The 25,020-nt window shown below is 50.8% G+C and overlaps 10 protein-coding genes across 10 annotated transcripts, besides 1 other annotated feature; 5 read left to right on the top strand and 5 right to left on the bottom strand.

Moving 5' to 3' along the window:
• Positions 1-25,020: part of a sequence feature (contig 1.135 1..301041(1)) that runs on past both edges of the window.
• Positions 5,356-6,227, bottom strand: ANIA_07903 (beta-ketoacyl [acyl carrier protein] synthase domain-containing protein; the record flags this gene model as incomplete). The annotated part of the gene is made up of 3 exons (XM_676080.1): positions 5,356-5,396; positions 5,456-5,936; positions 6,027-6,227. 3 exons carry the CDS (start codon positions 6,225-6,227, stop codon positions 5,356-5,358), a joined length of 723 nt encoding a protein of 240 aa, XP_681172.1.
• On the top strand, positions 8,931-10,383 carry ANIA_07902 (protein dbaH; the record flags this gene model as incomplete). Its single annotated transcript, XM_676079.1, has 2 exons — positions 8,931-9,459; positions 9,524-10,383. 2 exons carry the CDS (start codon positions 8,931-8,933, stop codon positions 10,381-10,383), a joined length of 1,389 nt encoding a protein of 462 aa, XP_681171.1.
• Positions 10,543-12,044, bottom strand: ANIA_07901 (protein dbaG; the record flags this gene model as incomplete). The annotated part of the gene is made up of 4 exons (XM_676078.1): positions 10,543-10,611; positions 10,713-11,402; positions 11,478-11,624; positions 11,688-12,044. The coding sequence occupies 4 exons, from the start codon at positions 12,042-12,044 to the stop codon at positions 10,543-10,545; spliced, it is 1,263 nt and encodes a 420-aa protein (XP_681170.1).
• On the top strand, positions 13,545-14,948 carry ANIA_07900 (protein dbaF; the record flags this gene model as incomplete). Its single annotated transcript, XM_676077.1, has 1 exon — positions 13,545-14,948. One exon carries the CDS (start codon positions 13,545-13,547, stop codon positions 14,946-14,948), a length of 1,404 nt encoding a protein of 467 aa, XP_681169.1.
• On the bottom strand, positions 15,246-16,082 carry ANIA_07899 (protein dbaE; the record flags this gene model as incomplete). Its single annotated transcript, XM_676076.1, has 1 exon — positions 15,246-16,082. One exon carries the CDS (start codon positions 16,080-16,082, stop codon positions 15,246-15,248), a length of 837 nt encoding a protein of 278 aa, XP_681168.1.
• Positions 16,867-18,405, top strand: ANIA_07898 (protein dbaD; the record flags this gene model as incomplete). Its single annotated transcript, XM_676075.1, has 2 exons — positions 16,867-18,182; positions 18,387-18,405. The coding sequence occupies 2 exons, from the start codon at positions 16,867-16,869 to the stop codon at positions 18,403-18,405; spliced, it is 1,335 nt and encodes a 444-aa protein (XP_681167.1).
• ANIA_11584 (uncharacterized protein) lies at positions 18,511-18,900 on the bottom strand (the record flags this gene model as incomplete). Its single annotated transcript, XM_050611168.1, has 2 exons — positions 18,511-18,546; positions 18,640-18,900. 2 exons carry the CDS (start codon positions 18,898-18,900, stop codon positions 18,511-18,513), a joined length of 297 nt encoding a protein of 98 aa, XP_050467221.1.
• On the top strand, positions 19,470-20,750 carry ANIA_07897 (protein dbaB; the record flags this gene model as incomplete). The annotated part of the gene is made up of 2 exons (XM_676074.1): positions 19,470-20,558; positions 20,658-20,750. 2 exons carry the CDS (start codon positions 19,470-19,472, stop codon positions 20,748-20,750), a joined length of 1,182 nt encoding a protein of 393 aa, XP_681166.1.
• On the bottom strand, positions 21,036-23,090 carry ANIA_07896 (protein dbaA; the record flags this gene model as incomplete). Its single annotated transcript, XM_050611167.1, has 5 exons — positions 21,036-21,248; positions 21,319-21,810; positions 21,867-22,368; positions 22,425-22,782; positions 22,901-23,090. 5 exons carry the CDS (start codon positions 23,088-23,090, stop codon positions 21,036-21,038), a joined length of 1,755 nt encoding a protein of 584 aa, XP_050467220.1.
• ANIA_11583 (uncharacterized protein) lies at positions 24,802-25,009 on the top strand (the record flags this gene model as incomplete). The annotated part of the gene is made up of 2 exons (XM_050611166.1): positions 24,802-24,829; positions 24,870-25,009. 2 exons carry the CDS (start codon positions 24,802-24,804, stop codon positions 25,007-25,009), a joined length of 168 nt encoding a protein of 55 aa, XP_050467219.1.

The raw sequence follows: 25,020 nt of genomic DNA, 5'->3' as shown, positions 1-25,020 counted from the left end.
TCAACTTGGCGGGGATAGTCCTTGACCCGCTGAATCCATTTCTCGAATGGAATGATGTTCGACCGGGGTATATGCAGCGCATCTGCAAGTACCACGTTCATCTCCTTCCAGGGCTGGCGGACTGGGTTATCAATGTGATAGATGGAATACGGGGTTTTATCTTCCGGAAGCAGGAGGAGATCCACGAGCGTGCTGGCCACGACATCCACCGGGGTCCATGACAGCACACCATCAAAGTCAGGTAGGGCATTTAGAGTCTGAGACGATTTCACTAGAAAAGAAAAATGCTCCATGGTATTCCAATATCCACTGGTGCTTGAGCCGGCGACTTGTCCAGGGCGCACTACCATGGCCCGGAATCTGTCTGGATATTTATGGAGGGTCTCGTCGATCATGCGTTCGCAGATGTATTTTGCGTCCCCATACCCGGTGGGAAGGACCGACTCGATCGCCATGCGCTCCTCGGGGACGCTGGACTTACCAGTCCAAATTGGCCAGTGGCCCACTGTCGCGATGGATGAGATGAATTGGAAGGAGACCTTCTCCATAGGTCGTTGAAGGGAGATCCCGTAAGCGAGATCCAGCAGATTCCGCATGATCTGGAGCTGAGGTTCGAACCTCCTAAGGGGCAATTTGGCATTCATGAGCCAGGCGTTGTGAACAATATGAGTCACGCTATTGAGGAGATAGTTATATTCCTCTTCCAAAAGGCCGAGTTGGGGCTTTGACATGTCTGTCTCAATCACTCTGACCCTGGCAGCAGTCTCCTCGGAAAGAAAGATTTTTTTCTCAAGAAGCGAACGGTGTTGACGCTCGAGGGGATCTTGTCGACTGCGGCGATTGAGACATACCACGCTGGCGATGGTGGGAAGGGAGGTGAGTGCCGCAAGAAGGTGACATCCCAGGCTACCCGTGGCACCAGTCACCAGGACGCAGCAGCCCTTGGGTTCTTGATGTGCCAGAGGAGCAGAAGGAGACACCCCTGTTGCAGCTCCAAAGCCAGCGGTCATCTCCTGCACGTACCTATCGACGACTGCTTGTCGCGCTGCACAGTCAGCGGAGGCACTTTCTAGAGGTCGGGGAATGTGAAGTCTTTCATACCTCCCGCCTGATGCGAACGCGATGATGAGCTTCTCGAGCTTGTTTTCCGGACGTACGCCATCCGTCCAGTCGACGTGGCCGTATCCAACAGCCTGCAAGTCCTTCGCCCACCGGGACTCGTGAGTGACGGCGTGGGTGCGGCCATCATCAAAGTACCACCACCCTTCAAAGAGGCCGAAAATAATGTCGACCCAGTGGAGTGTCCCTGTCATCTCAAGCATCAGCAGAACGCCGTCAGGCCGCAGTGCCTTGCGAATGTTCTTTCCGGATTCACTGAGACTATGCGTAGCATGAACTGCGTTGCTGGCGATAATAACGTGCTGGCTGCCGATAAGATCATCTGCAGGGGCCTTTTCGATATCGTGAGTTCTGAACTTCATGAACGGGTATTGCTTGGAGAATTTCTTGCGCGCCGCAGCAACGAAAGACGGGGCAATATCGGTGAAGGTGTACTCAACCGGTATGTTGAGCTTCGCCAGCAAAGGAACAAGCCATTTAGTCGTTCCTCCGGTCCCTGCACCCATTTCGAGGATCTTGATCACGCCCTGGCTTATGTCTAACTTGGACGTAAGTCGCTCTAAGAAGTCCTCCATCTGCCGGTAGAAGAGGCGGTTGAGGGGCCAGTCCCTGTATAGTTTCGAGACTAGCTCTCGTCCGTCCTGCGTTCCGAATATCAGTTTGATGCCGTCTGTTTCTCCTTTCAGCACTTCTGCGAGATGGGATCCGGTGTAAAATGTTAGCTTGTCGGCCGCGTTCTGGTCCGGGTGTTGCGAGACGAGCTCATCGAAAATCTCTTTGCTAGGCCGTGGAACCTGGATGGCCGTTCGGGTGATGACCTCTCCGTCAATGTTGATAAGGCTTGCGTCCTCTAGCATCTTGTATAGGTAGTCGACTAGCCGAGTATGTTCCTTCGGATGAGAGATACGCGTGAATTTCTCCCCTGCAGGAGCGGTGCGAATCCTCATGTTGAGTTGATCAAATGCCTCCAACACGAGAGACACACACATCTGGCTCTGCATTGGAAGAACGCTTTCGACGTACCGAGTTTGCTGGTACTCTGCAATCCTGTCGTCCGTCATGTTCTTGGTCTCATTGAATGCCTTCATGACCGTCTCAAAGGGGAGATTTAACTCCGTGCCCTCTTTCCCTAGAAACTCGCGCATAGACTTGTCCATGTCGAGAGCTTCCTCGCCTGGAGTGCTAGGAGTGGTATAATTCGTGGATTTATCGTCGCTGTCCGCCGCTTCGGATGTACTCTGCTCGGTGGTGTATTCAGCGGAATCAGCATCGCCGCTCATAGCTTTCCGTACGCATTTAATTAGGCTCGGCACGTCTACGACCTCCATGAGGTCACTCTCAGGCAGCGAAATTGTGAAAGCCTTCTCTATCTCATGTGCCATTTCCATACCCATGAGAGAATCGATTCCGAGGTCGGCAAGCTCGCTATCGTCCTTTATCTCTGCAATTTCGAGACCGGAAAGTTCCGCCAGGATGGACTTGATTCGTTGCGTGAGCTGCCCCTTGTCTGGCCCATCGTTCTTGACCTTTTTTACTTTGGAGAGGCTGAGGGCGGGAGCAGACTGCTGGGTAGGAGCAACAGACAGTGATGGAGTGCTGAGGTTCTCTGGAGCATCAAACAGGTTCACACTGGCTGATTTTGAAAGCAGAGGCATGTTGGTAGGACAACTAGCACTATCATTCACTGTAAGGCGAGAGAGTAACTTGCTCATCGAGGCTTTGGGAATCTTGACGTAGCTGATACCCAGAATAACTTCGATTAAGACACCAGTAGTCGAGTCGAAAGCGAACACATCAGTCAGAAATGCCTTATCAGAGGGCCGATGGTGCGTTGCCAGCACATGGTACGACTCGGGTCGAGGGTCCTGTTGACGCATTTTGGGTGAACGCATCCACTGCTCGATGCCGTTGGCGATGAACATATCATTTGGAACACGATCCGTCATACAGTTGACGTAAATGCCTCCCACTTGACAGAAACTGTCGGCTAGATGCCCATCAAGCCAGGACTCAGGGTTGTATTTCTTCACCACATATCCAGCGGACTGATTGCCCTTGCTCACAAGCTTCTGGAGCCCACGGTAGTCCTCGCCATAATCGACAATCTCGGCGAACATCTTGTAGATATTTCTGTTCTGTAATACTTCATCGACTTCACCGCCGCGCATTAGTTCGACACACGTTTGGTGCCTGAAGTGCCGCTCAAACCGGGCAAACTCATACTTTAGGGACACATCACTAATGGACCGGAAGATAACTCGACCGGTTGTATGGATGGTTTTGGAGAAACCGTTCTGTAGATCGTCGCTGTATACCTGGAAATTCCAGGAGGTTCCTTGAGCGACGTCGTCGGCTGTGACCTCCACCCACACAGCTCTCAGTGGATTCACGCATATTGGCGCCAGATTCTCTACGGCATGGATCTGAGGCTCGTGTTCAGTGCTTGCAAGCTCCGGACGGATACTCCGGATAGACTCGATGACCAGGTCAAGCTGTACGGTTGCTGGGCAGATGGGAGCGGTTTGTGCAATGATATGGCCTCGGATGAGCTTGTCGTATTTGGGGATCATAGTATTGACTCGGAATCTTGCCTGCTGCCTCTCACTGTCTTGGTACCCCACAAATGTCAATAAAGTATTCGGTACCTTAGCCTCTTCTTTTTTAACTTCCTCAATTGCTGGTGCGGCTGTCAGCTTTGGCGGATTCTTCAATTCTATCCAGTGGCGAGAAGGCTCGAACTGATACGGTGGTAGCAGGAGAAGAGCGTATTCCTTGGTCTGGCTGGGCTGATGAGCCCAGAAATGGACACCTAGCCCCGATTTCCACATATTCATAGTTGCATCTACAAGGTTATTCCATCCGTTATGGCTCGTGATGTTGATTGCCTGGAAGTGGGAGCTGCTGGGATTGCCAAGTGCACGACTGGCCATGTTGGTGACGGTCGAGTTGGAGCCTGCTTCTAAGAAGACACAAGAAGGATACTTATCCGCCAGTCTGTGAATTGCGTGGTTGAAAAAGACCGGAGAACGAATATGATCAGCGACAAATCTGGAGGTAGGAAGCTCCTCTGTCTGATACTCGGTTGCTCTCTGGACGGGAATCACAGGCGCACGGAAAGTCAGTTCCCGGGCACTCTCCTCGAGTCGATCAAGGAGGGGATCTACTAGAGCACAATGGAATGCATTCGTCACGTTAAGGCGCTTGTTCTTCATGGAGGAGAACGCAGGTGTGGCGAGGGCCTCAGCAACGGCGTCAATCGCTGCAACCGCACCAGCAAGTGTAAAGCTCCTGGGTCCGTTATAGCAGGCAATCGTGGCTGGTTGTACATCTTGACATCCAGCACTCGACTCAGCGAGTAATTTCTGGACGTCTTCCAGATCCGCTTCCACTGCAAGCATGGCGCCTTTCTCTGGGCCCCAAGCGTCCCTGATTAGGGTCGCACGAGCTGCGATCATCTTGACGGCGTCTTCTAAAGACAATGACTGCGAGACGCAAAGGCTAGTGAGTTCACCGAAGCTATGACCAACTACAGCAACAGGCTGGATGCCAGAGTCGATCCAGCTGCGTGCGCAGGCGTACTGAGATGCAAATAGCATGATCTGCAAATGGACAGTGTCACTAACGGGTGTAGTCTCAAAGATCCTGGGGAAGATGCTCTTCAGTCCGATCGAGCGAGCTACTGCATCGACAGTATGGAGATGCTTCCGTAAAATAGCCACGCGCTCGTATACAGTGCGATCCAGCCCGACAAATGTTGAGACTTGACCTCCAAAGCAGAGGACGACTGGCTTGGACTTGGGCAGTGCGAGAGATGTAATACTGTCATTATCATTCTCGAAAGTGACGAGCTTCTGTTCGAGTTCCTCTAGTGTCTTGACGCTGAAGAGTAGAGTTCGATCTAGCTGACGGTTGCTTTGTCGATTTACATTGAAGGAGATATTCCGCAACGAGAGATCCTGCGCAGAGTAGCTTTTTCGGTTGAGAAACTGCCGAAAGATTTTGGAGTACCGGCGCAGACTTTGTTCATCCATGCCGCAGAATCGGAAGGGGTATTTAAGACCTGAGGTTTCTGCACTTGGCTTAACTGTACCAACAGGCGGTTGAGTGACGACAATGGATGCGTTGGAGCCCGAGGCACCGTAGTTATTAATCAAAGCTGCGCAGAATTCGGCGTCCCAAGTCTTGACAGTGGTCGGTATGTTGATTTTGTCTGCAGGAGTAGCCTTAATGGCCGGGTTAATGGTAGTGAAGCTTGCCTGGGGTGGGATCATCCGCTTCTGCAGCATTAAGAGTACTTTGATGAGCGAGACAATGCCGGAGGTGCACTCAATGTGACCAACTAGGCCCTTGACGGAGCTGAGAGCAAGCGTTTTCTCCCGGCTCGAGCCACCTAGCACTGATCGAATGCTGTCGTACTCAGCCGGGTCTCCAACAGCAGTTCCGGTGCCGTGCGCCTCAACCACAGTCACGTCCGATGGTTGTAGTCGAGATTGCTTCACCACGACACGAAACAGGTCGGAAAGTGATGGCACGTTGGGGACGAAGATAGGGGTGCAATTCTGGTTCTGCTGCACAGCAGTGGCCGTGATAACCCCAAGAATCTGATCCCCGTCGGCAACGGCAGCAGAGAGTTTCTTCAGAAAAACAGTTGCAATACCCTCACCTCTACAGTAGCCATCTGCTTTGGCGTCAAAGGGCTTGCACTGCCCAGTGGTGCTGAGAAATGACGCTCCAGCAAGGTTCTGGAACCATAGCGGGTTCGTCATAACATGTGTGCCGCCGGCCAGGGCAGCAGTGCACTCTCCGGTAATGATGGCCTTGCATGCTTGGTGTACTGCAACGGCGGAGGATGAGCAGGCAGTGTCAATTGTGAGTCCAGGTCCAGTCCATCCAAAGAAATGACTGACTTTGCCGGCGATGAAACCTTGCAGGTTTCCCGTAGCTGAGAACGCATTGGGAGCATGGCAGGCAATATTATTCTCATAGTCGCAGGCACACACACCCATGTAGCAACCAATCTGTCTGTCTGGATTGGCCGAATGAAAGTATCCAGATTGCTCAACAGCCTGGTAGGCAATCTGGAGCAAATGACGCTGCTGAGGATCCATTGTAGCGCTCTCGCGGGGGCTCTTTTTGAAGAATTTGTGATCGAACTGATCATGGCCGTCAATAAAATTGCCAAACCACTTCCTCTTAGAATCGACATCTCGGAAGACTGTCTCAAAGCTGAATCGTTCCTTCGGAACTTCCCTATGTTGGGACTTTCCGGTACAAAGAAGGTCCCAGAATTCTTCAAGATTGTTGGCACCAGCCACCTTGCAGGACATCCCGACAACAGCAATATCGTTCTCGGAGTAGGAGTACTGGTATCTCTTTAAAACGTCGAGATCTTCCACGGTCACCACTTTCTGGCTCAACACCCGGAGGAGAGACGGAGGAACGCACCGCTCGGGACCGAAGGAGAATATAATGGCCCCTTCATCCTCTGCGCAAGCGTCACGCACTGCAGTGAAGCTCTCGAACCACTGAGGGGGTTCGACCAGGATAGACCGCAGGGCGTGCTGGTGCAAAGCACCGTCGCGGATTAACTCTCCAGTAGCATTGGATCGGGTAGGAATAACAACCTTGGATGCATCCGGAAGCTGGAAGTCGGGCTGAGAGTCGCAAAACTGGATAATTGGATCCAGTTGATCAAGATAACAATCAGCATGGAAACATCCATTCAGGCCGATCTCGGCTGTTACAATGCCAGAAGCTCGCAAACGCCGATGCAGATCAGAAATCTCGGATGCTGGGGCTGTGATAGTAGCACGGTCTTCGTCATAATAGACAGAGATGTACGCCTGCACCGTGAATTAGCCATATGAACAAATTTCACGGTAAAGATATGCCCAGCAAGTTATAATACCTGGGGAAATTCATCCATGATACGCCGTGCGTCTTCACGCTTTTGCGCAGAATTCCAAGACGCACTGATAGACTTGCTGGGCCCTTGCGCGGATGATATATCATGAGAATCCACCACCACACCAACGAGCAGGCCAAGTCGCACGGCAACAGCCGCATATTTGCGAAAATCTTCCCGGCTGCCGGCGCTGGAAACTGCCATGGCACTGAGGAGACCAGTGCAGAAACCAACAGTCTCCTTATTGTGACGGGACGCATCGAAGAGATCAATACCAGATTCAAGTTCCTCACTGATCTCCTGAAGGAATCTGGAGTATTCGGTCAAGTGGAGGACCATTACCAGAGGAATAAGAAGGGTGTTGGGCAGTGGGAAGCTGGTCGCGAGAGGCTTTCCACTGTGAAGGGCACCTTTGAGATCTTCGAGTTGAACCTCATTCCTACCATTGATTCCAGGAAAAGCGTTGACAATGGTCGCATAGTATTGGGGAAGGCTGCCGAGTACCTCTAGAGCCCAACGGTGCTCTTCGCTGTTGACAATCGTTTTGCGAAGATGCTCAAAGGCAGCCTGGTCAAACGACAGGGCCAGAGGGCCAAAGAGGAGAAACTCACGCCGTGAAAGAGGCAATGTAGTGAAGTCCCGATGACCAAGCATTTTCCTGCCTGTTCTAGTGCGAGTAGCGATTATGCAAAAGTAGATCAAATTTTGTTGAAAATTGACATGTGCTCCAAGAGGAAACTTCTTGATGAGAAGAAATAGGTGTCACGGGAATAAAGACGAAAATGACAGGAGGTTAAGCAGTGGAATATGGCTAATATAAGAGTTTCAGGTTCAGACAAAATAGTACTGCTGACTTTCAGCGGTCTCTGAGAGAACGTCAGCTCGAGTAGAGCCGCCGTGAAGGTAGCTGTCAGCAAACAGACGAGTTCCAGTCATGCACACCAAGGCAAACCCCGTTATCAGTACAAACACCAAAGTCAAAGGCAAAGGATATGATCATGGAACATCTACGAGTCCGAGATAGCTTGAGATTACGAAGTTAGCATAGTGTACAGTTCTTCTCTTGCCATCAGCTCGCCCTGCCCAGCCTCTCCTGGCTGCTCCGAGGTCATCTAGAACTTTGACTTTGATGCCTTGCTAGCGCTCCTGATGGATGAAAAACAAGTTTATGGCCCGTTATTCGACACGATACTCCGAGCCTTGGGGGCTACGTTTCCTTGATAGATAGCGGTCGAGGGTATCTAAGTATATTTGCAAACGGTTACTCCGAGTCCAGGCCGGGGAATTTGTTCCGCAAATGTCACCCACGCGAGTGAACACGTTTTTACCTCATGGGACCAGGGATATTCATTTAGACTATTATCCGCTCGGGTCAATGCGGACTTTCCGGACTCTTTTGTTGGTAGCAGTGTAGCCACAGGACATCCACATGTTGACGCTACGTACGAGCTCCAGCGCAGTCTATCAGCCGTTAATTACGAAACTCATATACTTTCTGGCTGCTAATAGGTCGGGTTTTACTCACGGTATTACAGACCAATGTATCATTTGTGGAGATGTTGAGACTATTTCCTGCTCGGGTTGTGAGTTACTCCGTCGGCAGCTGAGAGGCCGTGGGACAAGGGTTGGCACATACTTCGGCTTCGGCTGGTCCAGGCTGCTGATGTCTGTCGTACGGCCAGGCAGAGCAGTTGGATGCTGTAAATCACTGGCATTGGTTGTCATCTGGAGCCCCCTAACTCAGATAATGCTCTACACAGAGTACCCGTATATTCTGGAAACGGCTAAATAAACATCACCTTGCGCTACTGCTATTATCACAAAGTCTCTACTTCAAGCTAAGAAGTAGTTGTTTTCATATTCAGAATTTTTTTTTTTTTCGATTAATTACCAAATCATCCCTACGATGCCAGGTACCGTGCGCCCAGGTGAGCCCGTACAAGTCGCCATCATAGGTGGTGGCATTGTTGGTGTTGTACTTGCGGTTGGCCTTATCCGCCAAAACGTCAAGGTCCGGCTCTTTGAGCAATCCCAGGGTTTCCGTGAGATAGGAGCCGGGATTGCATTTACAGCAAATGCGATTCGGTGCATGGAACAGATCGACCCAGCGATCGTGACGGCTCTGAGATCGAGTGGATCCGTACCTACCTCTACCGGCGACGAAAAGGATCCAAATGACTATCTGCGATGGATCGATGGCTATAATCTCCACCGTGAAGACGATCCATACTACCAGCGGATGCTGTACAAGATCAATGCGGGATATCGAGGGTTCGAGGGATGCCGCAGAGACCAGTTCCTGGAAGCCCTCGTCAAGGTGATACCGCCAGAGGTGGTCGAGTGCAAGAAGCGTTTGGAGAGTATCGAGGAGCGAGGACTAGAGGAAAAGTTGATCCTGACGTTTGTTGACGGGACGACTGTAGAGGTAGATGCTGGTCAGTCCTTCTACAACCACATTCTTTGAAACTCCTTTCCACTGACATGGCCGGCTTGTTCAAGTAATTGGATGCGATGGTATCAAATCACGCGTGCGGGAGATTATACTGGGAGAGGGAAACCCAGCCTCCTACCCTCACTACACGCACAAAGTTGCCTATCGGACTTTAATTCCCATGGAAGATGCCATCAAAGCTCTCGGCGAATACAAAGCAAAGAACCAACACAACCATGTCGGGCCCAATGCACATCTTATCCACTACCCCGTGGCAAACAAGAAGATGATTAATGCCACCGCATTTGTCTCGGACCCGAACGAATGGCCTAACGACAGGCAGATGGTCGCGCCTGGGTGCCGGGAAGATATGGAGAAAGCCTTTGCAGGGTGGAGTCCCTGCGTTCGCAACGTCGTTAATCTTTTCCCAAAAGAACTCGATAAGTGGGCAGTATTTGATCTGTGGGATTACCCGGCTCCCTTTTACAATAAGGGTAAGATTTGTCTTGCTGGAGATGCAGCCCATGCGTCTAGCCCACATCACGGGGCCGGTGCATGTATTGGGATCGAGGACGCGTTGTGTCTTGCCACTCTGATGAAGCAGGTCAATGTCTCCGTACAGGCTAGCAGAGTGTCAAAGGGGAAGGCACTGAGTGCAGCATTTGAGACCTTCAATGCCATCAGACGGACTAGGAGTCAGTGGCTAGTGAACAGTAGTCGAAGAGTCTGTGACTTTTATCACCAGCCTGAGTGGGCAGATCCAGCCAAATGGGTCAAGGCTGAGACTTGTTTCGAGGAGTTGAAGGATCGATCTTATAAGATTTGGCATTTTGACTACGATGAAATGATCAAAGAGACACTCAAGAGTTACTCTAACAGAGAAGCTGCTTTGTTACAGGAATCGTCAGAGGGGTCGGTTGAAAAATAGTGTTTGGTGTTGAAATATTATCAGAGGGTCATCGTGATATATGTTTATAAGCTTTCCATTATTCAAGTCAAAGTCACAGTCATCCTTGAATCCCTGCCTTTGCGAAAGTATCATAATAGACTGCGATTCAGCAAGCGCATATGACATGGCTTAATTCATTCAAATTAGTAGCCCCGCCCACACAAGCATACATCCGCAAGCAAAATACTGGCCCTCGACTCGTGGAGCCTATATAAGTTAGTGCTAATTCAGCTGGACTAGGAATGCCCCACGCCACCCAAAAAAAGATGACCATCAAGAGAGAGGACAAGGGAGGAGGGGGTTATCACCTTTGCAAGGAGACATGCCTGTCCAATCCCCATGTATTTTCCGATCCAGGCTAGACACTTCCTCATGTACTCTTGCATATCAGGTGGGACGACAGGTAGCTGAGAGGCTATATAGACCGGGTGCAGGAGGATCAATCCTCCCACGGGTCGTCCGGGGTTGGCTATCTCCGGATTTGCGCCTCTCTTTGCCACGAAAGCCCCCAGATCTTCAGTTAAGTGAAAGGGAATAGAGGCGAAGATATCCCCTACCAGTTCGCGAACGTCGTTGTGATATTGCCTATGATCGCTTGTGGGGTCTAAGATGTTGGATAATCTTACAATTAGGTTGATGAGGAAACACCGAGCAACACGGGACACGTTCCAAACACCGGCAACGTAAAGATCAACGTAGGTATCGACTTGACCTGGCCAGAAGCCCGCGCTGGGACTGAGTTGATACGGCGAGGGACTCAAGTAGCCAACCTTTGTAGGCTTGAAATTGTCACTCTGGGCCTTCTGCCACAATATGAGGTCTCGATTGAGCGCCGTGGTCTCTTCCCTAAGAGCGTACAGTTCGTCAAAAAACAGCGGGATTTGGGGGTTAGAGAGAAGAGTTTCAGATTTCTGCCAGAGAGACCCGAGTTTCACCAATATAGTGTCTAGACTCTGGCCCCCTCCACCAGGGGAAGGGCTAATAAACATTCCATTATTCTAGAGCCTTAGACATTAGAATCTGCCCTGACCCTGACATCAGGCAAAACGGGGGATGAAGGATGGATATCCCACCTGCACCATCCGGTTAAGAACCAGGGGATGACCTGCTCTTGCAGCCTGCAGGAGACCCAAAGGACTATTTTCGATCTGCAAGATAGCCGCCATGCCGCCGGCATGCGCGTTGTGGTGACCGGGGTTGCTCTCCCCCGCCATGATCATCTACTGCCTGCATTAGCCTATGTTGTGAAATATAGCACGGTCCCAATGCATGACGAAATTTACCTCGTAGAGCCCCAGAAGTACTGCAGTGACCACGATATCCGGACCAGCTCCAAGAGCGGGGTTCTGAATGGACCGGGCTAAGGAACCCAGCAGCTCGTGGTATAATATCTCTCCCTTCTTGGTTAGGAAAGGGCGCGAGAGTTTCAGCCCATGACTCGCGAAGGCGACGGCCTTGCAGGCGTTTGCGACGGGAGATTGAAGACCGAGTCTGTGGACCATAGGTTCGAGTCCGCCCAGATAACCCCGGGATAGGGCCGTGTTGACGGGTACTACACAGTAGTCATGGAAGAAAGCGCGCAGGGCAAGCTCTTCAATGAGACCGTCGGGGATATCCTTGGGGGGTCCGTCCTCAGGCATGGTGTCTGTGCCTGGCACCGGAGCCCGCGGAGATAAACTACACTTGCGTGCCATGGACTTAAACGGTAAATGGAACGGAAACCACTTGGTGGTTGGGGCCTCATGTTGCCGGAATATGAGGCTGCCAGTTTCTTCATACCCGCGACAGGTACGGCCTGTTCTGAGACATCTTAAGCATGACTGTATAGAGTCAGCTACTCTTCTCTACACTCCATATTTGAGGCTGAAAGAGCGTCAACTCGACTGAAGGCAGGACGGCCAAACAGCATTGAGCGCATCCCAGGAAAATACCCGAAAAAAGAGTGCTGCGACGCTCATACGCCCACCGATTCCGGAGAAGTGCTGCTAGCCAGTCTCTAACTGCATCATGCTTACCGGACGAGTCTCATCACACTTCACATGTACCAACACCCTACGAATCAGTATAGGCTCTCACAACGTGTGACACCGCAGGTTTTGCCCTGCATCAAGTCCAAATGTAGAAGGTTGGACAATGCAACTCAGGACCGAGACTAGCCATAAAATCGTTCAAGACTACGGACTAACAGGAAACTGGGAGGACGGACCTTCTTCCTGCGCTTCTTGCAGGTTTCACAGCCCCGTGATGGACCGAAGTAGACCATTGGACAGAGTTTTTGCCCTGTGACTCGGCCCTCTTTTTGAAAAGTTGCGTCTTCTCGGAGATACTGACGGCGCGAGATTCGGAAAAGCAGTATTGAGGGAGCTAAGATAGCGGCGACGTGAGAACTTGGCCTTTAAATTCACCTAATTAAACAAGGAGGATAATTAAATACGTGGTATAGCTCAGAGGCAGCTCCCAAGGTCAATTAGAATGAAGAGATGAAGAGCTTGCTGATGGTTGGCATAACTTACGGCTCATGAGTTGACGCGAGATAGCGAACTGCGGAGAATGGAAGGGTTTTTGACTCTGGTAGAGTTCGGCGGGATGCGAGAGATGATCACATTAGCTTGCAAGAAAGGAAAAGAGAGCCTAGCTATCGTAACTGGCCTCGTGTCAGACAGACCCTGGACCAATGCTGGTTCCATAGAACAAGAATGTATGCTTCCAAAATTACCCGGCGGGAAGCGGGTCCGGTATTGCGGTATTGCAAATATACATAGTGTAAGATTCATCCCAGAAAAGCTCGGTAAGCAATATCGCCAAAAAAGCCCTAGTTCTGGTCCTACCAGGTACGGCTTGACTTCCAATCCCTGCAAGACTTTCGTGGGATTCGTGTTCGTGTCGGCGAATACAGCCAGGAAAATTGGCCGAATGGGGCAGTCGAAAATACATTCCACCGGGGCACTGTTGACGCTTCGGCAACGCTTTCTGCTAGTAGATTGGGGCCAGGAATGGGCTAACACGAAGGGAAGGGACGAGATTATAGGACTAGTTATATAGATAGCGAGACTTCTGCATATAAAGCAGCGAAAAATCTGCATCTAAATTCATCTAGCAGTCAGGAACTCCAATTTTCTACCTCTTTTATATCTTGTACAATGAAGTCTGTCTTGGCCAGCGGCGCCCTCACATTAGCCTTTTCCTTGGCTGCATTGGCTGCCGACGCATTCCAGGCATCCTCCTGGGACTCGACCCATATAATCCGACGGGATGTAGTGATAGTCGGTGGCGGTGCAGCAGGCACCTACGCTGCCATTCGCCTCAAAGACCATGGAAAGTCTGTGGTCCTCGTGGAAAGGAGAGACAGACTTGGCGGCCATGCAGTCACCTACAAGGACCCCAACACCGGGGGCTCAGTTGACTACGGCGTGCAGGTCTATGACAACAACACCGTTGTGCGTGATTTCTTCAGCCGCTTGAATACTCCATTGGCCGATCTTTCTTTTGCGTCATTCGGGAAGCCGGTCTATGCAGATTTTGAAGAGGGCATGCTCCTGAACCTCACTGCCGGCACCCTGGGTCAGGATTATATTAATGAGCTCAACAAGTATCCATATTTGGATAATGGCTTTGAGCTTCCTGATCCCGTGCCGGAGGATTTGCTGCTTCCCTGGGTCGAATATATCGGAAAATATAATATCGATCTATCGACCGCCATCGCCACTCTTGCTCGGCCAGCAGTCACCGGGAATCTTCTCAACATTCTCGCGATCTACGTATTCAACAATCTCAACCATCTTCTGCTCCACGAAATGTCGGGGGCAGTCGTTGTCAATGCCAATCGCGACAACTCCCAGCTTTACCGCAACGCGGTGTCTGAACTGCAGCCCGATCTCCTTCTCAGGTCCAGAGTGGTCGCCGGGCAGCGGAGGACCAGAAAGCGCGACGGCGTGCGACTCGTTGTTGACACTCCAACAGGTCGCAAGCTTATCATCGCCAAGCAATTGATTGTTGGGATGCCCCCTATCCTAGACAACATGAGGACCTTCGGCCTCGACTCGCACGAGCACAGCGTCCTCTCACACATTTACGGCTTGCCGTACTATGGTGGCGTGGTGAGCGACACTGGCCTCGCCCCAGGATTTAGCTTCAAGAACTACGCTGCCAACACCTCCTACAATCTTGCTGAGATCCCTAGCGTGGTTGCTTTCAATCCTTCCTCGGTTGATGGTCTCTTCTACTACTGGTACAATGCTCCCCAACCCGTTTCGCAGCGACGCATCGAGACCGAAGCCAGGGATGCAATTAAGACACTTCAGAGACTCACCAATAGTACCACCCAACCGGAGCCGAAATTCCTAGCGTTTTCAGACTTTGCGCCCTACCAGTTGCGGGTCTCTGCCGAGGCTATTCGGAATGGCTTCTACGACGATATGTATGGTCTACAAGGTCACCGGAACACCTGGTATACCGGAACGCTCTTCGTTACCGGTTCTAGTCAGGTGTGGAACAATACGGAGGTGATGCTGCCTGAGATTCTAGCAGCTGTAAATTCTAGCTAGAAAAGGATGGCGGAGATCGGGATGACCTCGATAACTAATTTCACCGTTGCTTCGCTCGAACTAGTTTTATTTGTTTATATGCCATTAAATTATATATTCGCTATCTCTTCTTCTCAAAACAAATACTAGTCTCATATCCAAGTCGGAGATATATATAATCTAACGAAACAATTTATTGACGAAGGAAGGTTGTTTCAAGGGCTCAAGGAAAGACTCCGATATCTTCTAAACATAACACCAACAAAATATATAACGACGCCCAGCCAAGCCATACGCCACGTCCTATGGATCAAATGATCAACACCAAGAATCCAAGACACCGGTGTCGCGCGCCAAGGCGTAGATCTGGTCCACCACAGCTGTGACATCCTTGGTCTTGAGTGGCACACGATGCTCACCTTCCCACTCGACTAATGACACTGAATCTGACTGACAATAGCTACGCAGTAGCCTACGGTGCAAGCTCAACCCTGGGTCCCGCAATCCATGGACATGTAATGTCGGCAGTCGGAGCATATGTTCTGTGCTATCGGTTGGTAACTCGGGCTCACTATCCAGCATGGACGGACTAGCCGCATCGACGAGGCCCATGGGGATAGAACCAGGACCACTACTCGTTTCTGGCAGTAGCCACACCAATGGCCCTCTCCCGGCCATCAATACCGCGAACCGGAAACGCGGCCGGGTCGCCGCTCTCTCACCTAGCCGCTGCTGGATCGTCTGTTGCGCGTATAAGATGCTTGCTGCGACTTTGGCGCCCTGACTGAAACCAAGTAGCGCTATCCACTCCCCCGTAGCGCCGCGCATATCGTCGTCGTACATGGCCGTGGCGATGGAGAGGTTGATCTTCTTGACGACCTCCTGAGCGGACCGGTCCGGATCTGCTGCCGTGCAACGCAGCCAGGCCTTGAAGGGGCCATGGTCCTTGTAGACGGATGTTACGTCTGAGCCGGGCTGGGCAGCAAAGGGTGCCTCGGCATAGACGAAGCGAAAGGTGGACCGAAGGAACCGTTCAAGGACACGGCACTGCATGCGGAAGATGCGCGCATTGGTGCCGCCGCCGTGGAGGCAGAGGATGCGAGGGAGGTGGAGGGTGTAATCTGCCTCTTCTCCGCTGGGGATTCGGATGGTCATTTCACTGGCGGAGCGGTTATGCACTAGATATGTGGTATACGACGACAGAATAGAGAGACGGACGGCGATGAATCATCGTAGAGTATTCTGTACAGGCCTGGCTATAACTACTCTATGAACGCGGTGGAAGTTAATATTAGAGCCTAGTCCTAACTCACGTCCACATCAAAGATCCACAAACATCTTGGACGTGCTTTTAGGCCAGTGACTCCAGACAAGGATGAGATACTCCGCTCGGAGATTCTCACTTCAGTAGATTTCAGCTCGTCTTATCGCAGTTGGGCTTAATGACCAGGCCCCTGGTCTAGTGCATTTTATGGTAGGCAAGGAGCAGAGTTGGCCGGCACATTTTCATCATGGGGAAGACCCCGCTTCGTAAAATTAATATCACGAGCTGCGGGTGGGAAGATGGCGATAATATAGCGTGTAAGATAAGGTGAGACATCAGCTTGAAAATGAAAAAGACTAAGAGGAAAAGAATATGACCATTGTAAAAAACACAAGAGTAGCCTAAATCCGAGGGCTTCAGGCGGAGCTCGGACATAGAAATTCCATTTGGAAAATATCCCGAATGTGATTCAGTGTACGATTCGCCGAGGTCGACGCTGCCCTAAAGCGTCTGGCCAAAGCAGAATATAACCGCTTTCTTACCTGACTCTTCACCTTTATGGTTTACTGGTTTCGTCTTTCATGAATTCTGGTCGTTTAATATCTTGTTCTTCTAACACCAGATTGTACTCCTCCCAACGGGCCTTACGACTTCTCAAAATACACCACGGTCAACATGACAGAACAACCTCCGCAGAACCACTCGGTGGACCTCAACCAGAATGAAGACAACAATGAGAATGACTATAGGAGCTCCTCTGCGACCGATGCTGAACGTCCCTGTGAGCCAAAGATCGAAGAATCAACCGCGAAGCCCCCCACTGGACCTCCTGCCCCTCCTCCGCCCCCCAACGGTGGCCTAGTCGCGTGGCTACACGTCATCGGTGGCTTTATGCTCTTCTTCAATACTTGGGGAATCATGAATGCTTTCGGGGTCTTTCAAACATATTATGAATCGGGTGCTCTGTTCGAAAGATCGTCGTCCGACATCTCATGGATCGGGTCTATTCAGGCGACCATGCTATTGCTGGTGGGTTTCTTCACGGGCTCGATCTACGACCGCGGATACTTGCGCGCTCTTCTGGTTGTCGGCAGCTTCTGTATTGTTTTCGGGCACATGATGCTTAGTCTCTGCAAAACATACGGCCAAGTGCTCCTCGCGCAGGGATTCTGCGTCGGGATAGGTGCTGGCTGCCTCTTCGTTCCCTGCGTCTCTGTCCTGCCCACCTATTTCAGCTCCAGGCTCGGTACGGCCCTGGGGCTGGCCGTGTCTGGCTCCTCTATGGGTGGTGTCATCTACCCAATCGTCCTTAACGAGCTTATCGGTCCCCTCGGTTTTGGCTGGTCCGTCCGCGTCATCGGCTTCATCGCGCTGGGCACTCTTCTGGTCCCCATCGCCGTCATGAAGCAGCGCGTGAAGCCTCCCCGGGCACGCGCACTCATCGACTGGTCCGCCTTTTCAGATATCCCCTATATGGCCTTCACCTTGGCCTCCCTTCTCGCTTTTATGGGTCTCTTTGCCCTTCTCTTCTACATCTCTTACTTCGGAGCCGCCAAACCCATCACCGACACCCGCATGGCTTTCTATATTGTCCCGATTCTCAACGCCGCCTCCTGTTTCGGTCGAACTATTCCGAACGCTATGGCAGACAAGATAGGCCCTTTTAACCTTATCGCACCGTGCTGTCTCGCTGTCGGCGTTCTCATTCTGTGCTTGTTAGCCGTGACCACCGAAGCTGGCTTGATCGTCATCGCGCTGCTCTCGGGTTTCTTCGGCGGTGCTCTAATCGGCCTGCCACCGCTCTGCTTTGTTGCCTTGACCAAGGATAAGACAAAAATCGGTACTCGAATCGGCATGGGTTTCGGCATGGTCGGCCTCGGTGTCCTGGCCGGTGGCCCGGCCGGCGGTGCTATCCTCTCTCATTCCCACCATTCCAACTGGACTGGCCTCTGGGTATATGGAGGCGTGACTTCCCTGGTAGCAGGTTTTATGTATGTTGGGCTACGAGTTAGTCTGTATGGATTCAAGCTCAAAGTGAAGGCGTGATCGAGTGTTTAATGGAAAAAGTTCATATTGATTTCGCTATTTTGTTAGCTTCCTGATGTTCCAAATAGACTGAACAGTATTACGAACCGAAAGCTTCTAGCCTTCTTCTTTCCCTTATATTTACGAGACAGCCTAATTTTGCAATGTAGCATTTGTATAGCCGTCTAAAGAATCTAAATAAAGATATATTTGTCTTGTAGTGACTTCTCAAATACTTTTCATATTCGGCATGATTACCCAGCTTCGGGAAATCTTAAGTCACGAAGTAACATATCATTTCACGGACATTCTTATTGATACCTGCCCAAGCTATAACCGGGATATCAAAAATAGCTACAAAGGCTTCCTAATCACGCATCTCATCGGCGTGATCACCGCTTTCTCTGGATACCAGAAACCAACCTTCGCATAGGGATCATTGCGAATCATCTCGCGCACTTCTTCTTCACTTCCAGCGCGAATACACATCACGCTCCCAACAATTGCAAGGTCCTCTCCAGCGGCCTTTGGGTGCGCAGCCAGGGAAGGACCGCCCCAGACGAGGGTTCCGGCTTCAATGAGAGGCTTGTTATGTTCCAGGTGTGCGGGTCGGGTGTTGATCCGACTCTCAAGGTCTTCCGCGTTGGCCGGGGTTTCAACGAGCCAGTCGTAGAGTTGGGCCATTTTCTAATTGATTCTTAGTTAATTGAATCTTCCAAGGGAACGGTGTGCATTCGTACTGTGGCTTTGCTTAGATGCAACGTAGAGTGTTTAGGATAAAAAAAATCTGAAGCAGGAAGTGCGATGGGTGAACATTCGGCGGCTATATTATCAGTCAATGTATTTGATATCACTCGAGCTATATTTATCACCCTCGAGGTTCGGGAATTTGACTGCTTACGCCGGTGTTAGATGTATCGGTATTTGTCGGGCTGACAGTCGGCTCTTCAGCTAACTTAACGTTGCCCTGATTGTCCGCGCCCGAGAGACTGTGTTTACGTTAGTCCGAGCCTGCAATGTCATGCAGTTAGCTTGGCTACCTCTGATACTCCGAGCCGACGGATATGAAATTTTGGATCATGGGATAAGCATCTGACCATGGCAAGTTGGATAGGACTTCGTTGGATCGATATCTGGCGATAAAGAGGGATAATATTAAACGAAAGGTAGTGAATACATTCAAATAGCAGGAAGATATACTATTTTCCCGTCCTCCACCAATTCCAGACAGCTAAACCAGATAGCCTATCACCATGACACGCACCTCACCCACTCTCCCCGTGATTATCCTCGGCGCGGGTATGGTCGGCCTCACCCTCGCTCAAGCCCTAAAGAAAGCCGGAATTCCCTACGAAGTCTACGAGCGAGACAGCGCTGCCGACACTGAAAAGGGTCGTGGATGGGCATTGACGGTCCACTGGGCCTTGAACGCGCTGGAAGAATGTCTGCCCGCAGAATTATTCAACAGACTAGAAGAGATTCAAGTCGACCCTACACTCGACGACTCGCGCCGGTTCTGTTTCCTCGACCTCTCAACTGCGATCCCCAAGTATGTCATTCCACCTAGTAAGCGCCTTCGTGTGAACCGCAGACTCCTGGGCAATCTCCTCGGAGAGGGACTGGACATCAACTACAATAAAACCCTCTCTTCCTTTCACGTCTCCCCCGAGACTCCCGACTCGGTAACAGTCACCTTTACGGACGGCACATCAACGACCGGCTGTCTCCTCGTCGGCACTGATGGTCGAAACAGCAAGACTCGCCGTCTCCTCCTTGGCGAAGAGGCCGGCGCCCTGAACCCGCTTCCCGTCCGCAGCATCGGCACCACCATCACCATGACACCAGAGCAATTCGCGCCCATCCGCGAGATTGATCCGCTTCTCTTTCAGGGATCGCATCCCGAAACGGGAGTGTACATGTGGTTCTCCCTCGTCTCTAGCCCAACCATAAACGGAAGCAAAGACACCCCGAACCCGTTCTACGAGGGCCAGCTCATCCAGTCGTGGCTGTATAAATCCGAAAAAGACGCAGTGCCCGAGACAGATGCGGACAGATTGGCGTTGTTTAAGAATAACGCGCAGCATTTTCAAAGGCGGCTTCGAGAGGCTATCGAAACCCTCCCAGAGGATAGCAAGGTGCTGCATATTAAATTAGTGGATTGGGTGCCTGTTGACTGGGATAACCGGGGCGGCCGTGTGACGCTAGCTGGGGATGCTGCGCATGCGATGACTTCTTACCGTGGGGAAGCGTTCAATCATGGCGTGGCGGATGCGGCGATGCTATCGAGGAATATCATCGCGGCATGGACGAATCCTGGGATGACGGGTGGAATCGCGGACGCAGTAGGTAGGTATGAAAATGAGATGAGGGAGAGAACGAGAGATTCTGTGTTGTTAAGCACCCAGGCTTGTTTGGATGCGCATAATATAAATGGCCTGCAGCCTGATAGTCCGATAGTGAGCAAGAGGGCGAAGATTGCTCGGGAGGCGAGAGACGCGAGAGCAAGGGCAAAATTGTCGGAGATTGCAGTCTAGCTTACTTAGCGAGTATGCCTATGCTAGTCTATGAAAGAAGCTCAAGGATTGGTTTTAGTATAAAAACATACGTTGGTGGTCGGTGAACCTAGATATATATACATAACAGACCCAAATACTGACTGCTTCATCTGCCACGAAATAGGAAGTCAAGTATAAAGATAAAAGAAAAGAAATAAAGGGATGATCGCGCTGTATAATTGGCAAAAAAATTCTTGTTAACTCACCCTGTAACAAAGCGTATGTATATCATTTAACAAGAAAGGAAAAAGGCCGTCTTAATTTCTAATGAACAGTTGAAGATTGAAAGGGACTAGTAGTAAGGAGCTGATCATCGAAGAGCTGCAAGACTTCCTGGCCCAGGTTACTGAATCTCTTCAGATTCCGCATGGCCTCGGTGATATCCTGAAGTTGCTTCGTAAAGACGTCTCCAGGCTTGTGATACAGGATCAAGAACTCGACACAGAGCGAAAGAGGAATGGGCGTTAGAGGGTGCACCTGGAGATAACAAAGCACAGATTAAGACGAGGACTGGGAACTATATATGTAACGCATTGGGTGCACTTACCTTCAACGAGTTCAAATGCGATAATTTGTTTGTCAAGTCCACAATTTCCTGCGCGGCTGCGGATGATCGCTTCTTATATTCCGTGACAAGATCCCTCTTCTCGTCGTGTGACGGGATTACACAAGCCATTGTCTGGTAAAGGTGTAGAATGATTGTCCGCCACATGAGACTAATAAAGAGGAGCATGGGATCGGTCTGCTGCTGCATGTCTAAGGGGTATTTCGCTGAGAAGGCCTCCATGCGTTGTGTTAGGATGGCGTTGATCCATTGATGGCGATTCCAAAAATCATCGACGGCACTGAAATATAAATCCCCAGCTAGACACTGGTTTCGATGGGACAGCGCCCGGCCGCTGATCGTTGCAACGACGATGCACTCTGTGAAAGTGGATGTGATGGAAGTGTCAGCGGCGAGGGCGTCGGAAAGAAATCCCATCAAAATGGGCTGGTCATTTTGAAAGTTGGCTTCAGGACAAGGAAGACGGATGGCTACCTGTGGCTAGCTATCAGCAAGACGTTTGATCCAATTACTAGGGAAGACAGGCATACCCTCTCGCTGAAAGTTGGCGGCGATCCTGTCCGCATACTCATGAAGCGATCCAGGCAGTACGCCATCCAGAAGGTACGTCTCTTTTGCTCCGTCTCAATCCAGTCCGTCTGGGCTCGAGTGAGATCCCAGCCGTCTGTACCGTGCAACCAGTTGAGCTGAATAAGTCGGAATGCTCTTCCGGCGCTGATCCACCCTCGGCGAAAGTCGACGCTCATAAACTCATGGATGGCTAGCAGGAGCCATGCCTGGACTTGTTCCAGGTCTGTGGAAGCCAAACTCATGTTCTTGGAATCCAGTGCCTCCAGTCCGCGACGCGCGTATTGATAGAACGAGTGTCCAATATTCTCATGCAGCGCAGATACCGAAGCCCCAAGTGTCCAGATCGCATATTGTAAGCACGACTGAGCCTCAGTTTTGATTGGCTGTCGGCGCCAGGAAAAGTAGCAACTCTGATGCTGAATGGGCATAAAATGATGGATCCGGTCGAAATATAATTGGTCCCTGTACTCATTTAGTATGCTTGTCCTGGGTGAAGACGAAATGTACTGCCGGCTTACAAGTCTGCCTGGATGAGATCTGAGATCTTAGGCTCACATATGTCCTCCACATTCTCCATTCCCTTTATATGTGAACCAACGTCCGGCATTGTCAGTTCAACGGGAATACTTGAGGATCGGTGCGGGGGAGAGATCGAGTTCACCCCAGAGCCGGCATTGGTCATGATTGTCCCCGACGAACTGTTAGCCTTGGACGCAGCGTACACGCCGTTCAACGAAGACTCGTCATCCATCACCGGCAATTGCCATCCAGACAGGTCGATCTGGTCATCCAGCATGGGAGTGTCTAGCGGGTGATCATCGGTGGGTCCACTGAAATTGGTAGTACTCTGTTGCAGCAAAGCTCCTTCGAGGGCAGCTGTAAAAGATACGATAAACAATGTCAGCCCCTGTCCTGACGTCTTCTGTCATATGGGAATGAAAGTATAGCCTGGTGGACCCACCAATGCGTTCCTGTAACACCTTGAGATATCCACGCTTCGGGCCGCGCGAGGGTCTTGCCGTGATGACCTGGCATTCTACACCGGATGCCTCGCACAGTCTGCATTGCGGTTGACGGCGATCACACCGCAGCTTTCGGCGTCTGCACTCTTCACATGCAGCGCCGGGTTTCTGACGGGGTTTTGGGGATTCGGTGGGCTCTGGGCTTTTGACATGTTGAGACATCGTCTAGCTGGGGTTCCTGAATCGGCGGATGAGTGTATCTAGGGGTTGCAAATATAGTTGCCGCCAACCTCTTTTGATACAGATGCCACTCGAGACGGTGATTCCTGATCGGCGCAACTGGGGCTAGAATGTACAGGTGAAGAAAAAGCTTGGGGGGGTTGGCAACTCTTGGTACTCGACGGCGGAACCACAAGGCAGCATATATATACACATGGTTTCAGTCAAGAATCCTGCCGATGACGGTGGGGACGAGAAGACAAGGCGTAGTCTTACATTTCTTGGATAGAAATGTTTTTATTTTTATTTCGTTTTCATTTTTACTTTTTTCTCCCCCCATATAAACGCTCGCGGGGCATTGCTGGGCGTGCCTGTTGCAGCAGACATGCATCTAGTGTGAGCAGGGGCACAACGCTGGTCAATCGAGACGGACCAATCGGTGCTTATTATAGACGAGATATATCAAGTTGACTCAGATAAAAGCCAGGATAATACGATCTGAAACCCCACCAGCAAGAGATCCAATTGCCAGGTCAAGCTTATGGGTTGCCATTAACGCGACATCGGCGGCGCGCCTGACGGACGCTGCAGCCCGCCGTCGGACACCCAGAGCCCATCAGGGTCCTCCTGGCCCTATTGAACAGACTGGCCGAATATTTGAGCCGCAAGCATTTTGGTTTTCATTCTCAATTTTTGCTTTCTTTTCTCGTTCATATTTTATTGATAGTCCATCAATGAGAATCCTTCTCGCTTACAGCCTTTTTGCAGCTGCTGTTCGGGTGGAGACGAGCCAAGCCCTAGCTAGTGGATGTCCCACCTAAGAGGGTGCTAAGTTCATGGCAGACGTGCAGTTCACTCGACGCAGAGTTTGGATACTAGAAGGGTATATTGGTATATCAGTATACATATCGGCTGAAACAACCAATAATGAGCTGGACGAATCAAATCTGGTCCGTAATGAAAACTTAGGAGACTTCTTCAGATATTCGGTACATGGCGGGCTGTAAAACCGTCGTCTCTTTCTACAGGTTGGGTTATTTCCTCAGCGCTAAGTATGGTCAGCGCCAATATCAAGAGTATTACAGACGACGTGTGCAAATTTTACTTTGAAATGTAGAACTAATAAATTGCAATAACTCCTTTTGTCAGGATGCGAGAATTTGAAAAGCTTACCATGCCATGGCCCAGCACTTCAAACGGCGTGATCAACTACAGGCCACGCGAATTCGACACGAGGCTGGCGATCTCGTCAGCCAATGGATGGGGAGGGAATCACTGTGATTGCTCTTATACCCCAAAGGAGCCCATGTCGCTGCATCTAGCCACGATACTCCGGGCAACCTGCTTGTGCTTCAATCCTAGCCAATAGAGCGGGATTGCTGTTGTATGCCGGTACCTTTTTTAAAAAAAGGTGGCTTCGTTAACTATCCTGGATTGCACATTTCCCATAGCTTTTCAATTACTATTCATCAACAGCCAGTTCATCATCTTTCTTGGCTCACGCTATATGACATTGTTATTGTCCAGGCTAAATTGAAGATTTTCTTCTCGGCAAAGACCGTTAGCGCCTAGTGGCGGTAGAATCTGAATTGAGTCTCCGTCTTAGACTTCTGCGTATGGAGTTTCAAGGAACCGTGTGGGCGTCTGGTTGACGCCTTTAACTGCCGAAACCCCAAGAGAGAAGATTTTTATAAAGGCCAATAGTCCTTCAAAAATGCTCTCGGGCGTACATCACTGCCCAGGTATGCATAAGTATAACCCAGGTATAAATCTGTTAATTAGGCAGTCGTTTTAATGTGTACCGCTATCGGCGCGGAATGTCGTTGCCTCCAGCCATGGCGCGACGAACCCAGAGTATCAAGCTGTTCGCGACAATGTCTGGGCTCTTTTTCCATGCGGCGGCTAGTAGACCTACATACTGACCGATAATATC

This window comes from Aspergillus nidulans, chromosome II, assembly GCF_000011425.1.
Source record: "Aspergillus nidulans FGSC A4 chromosome II".
Lineage (NCBI taxonomy): Eukaryota > Fungi > Ascomycota > Eurotiomycetes > Eurotiales > Aspergillaceae > Aspergillus > Aspergillus nidulans.
Note: the sequence above shows the minus strand (reverse complement) of the source record. Positions and strands in the feature narration are given on the sequence as shown.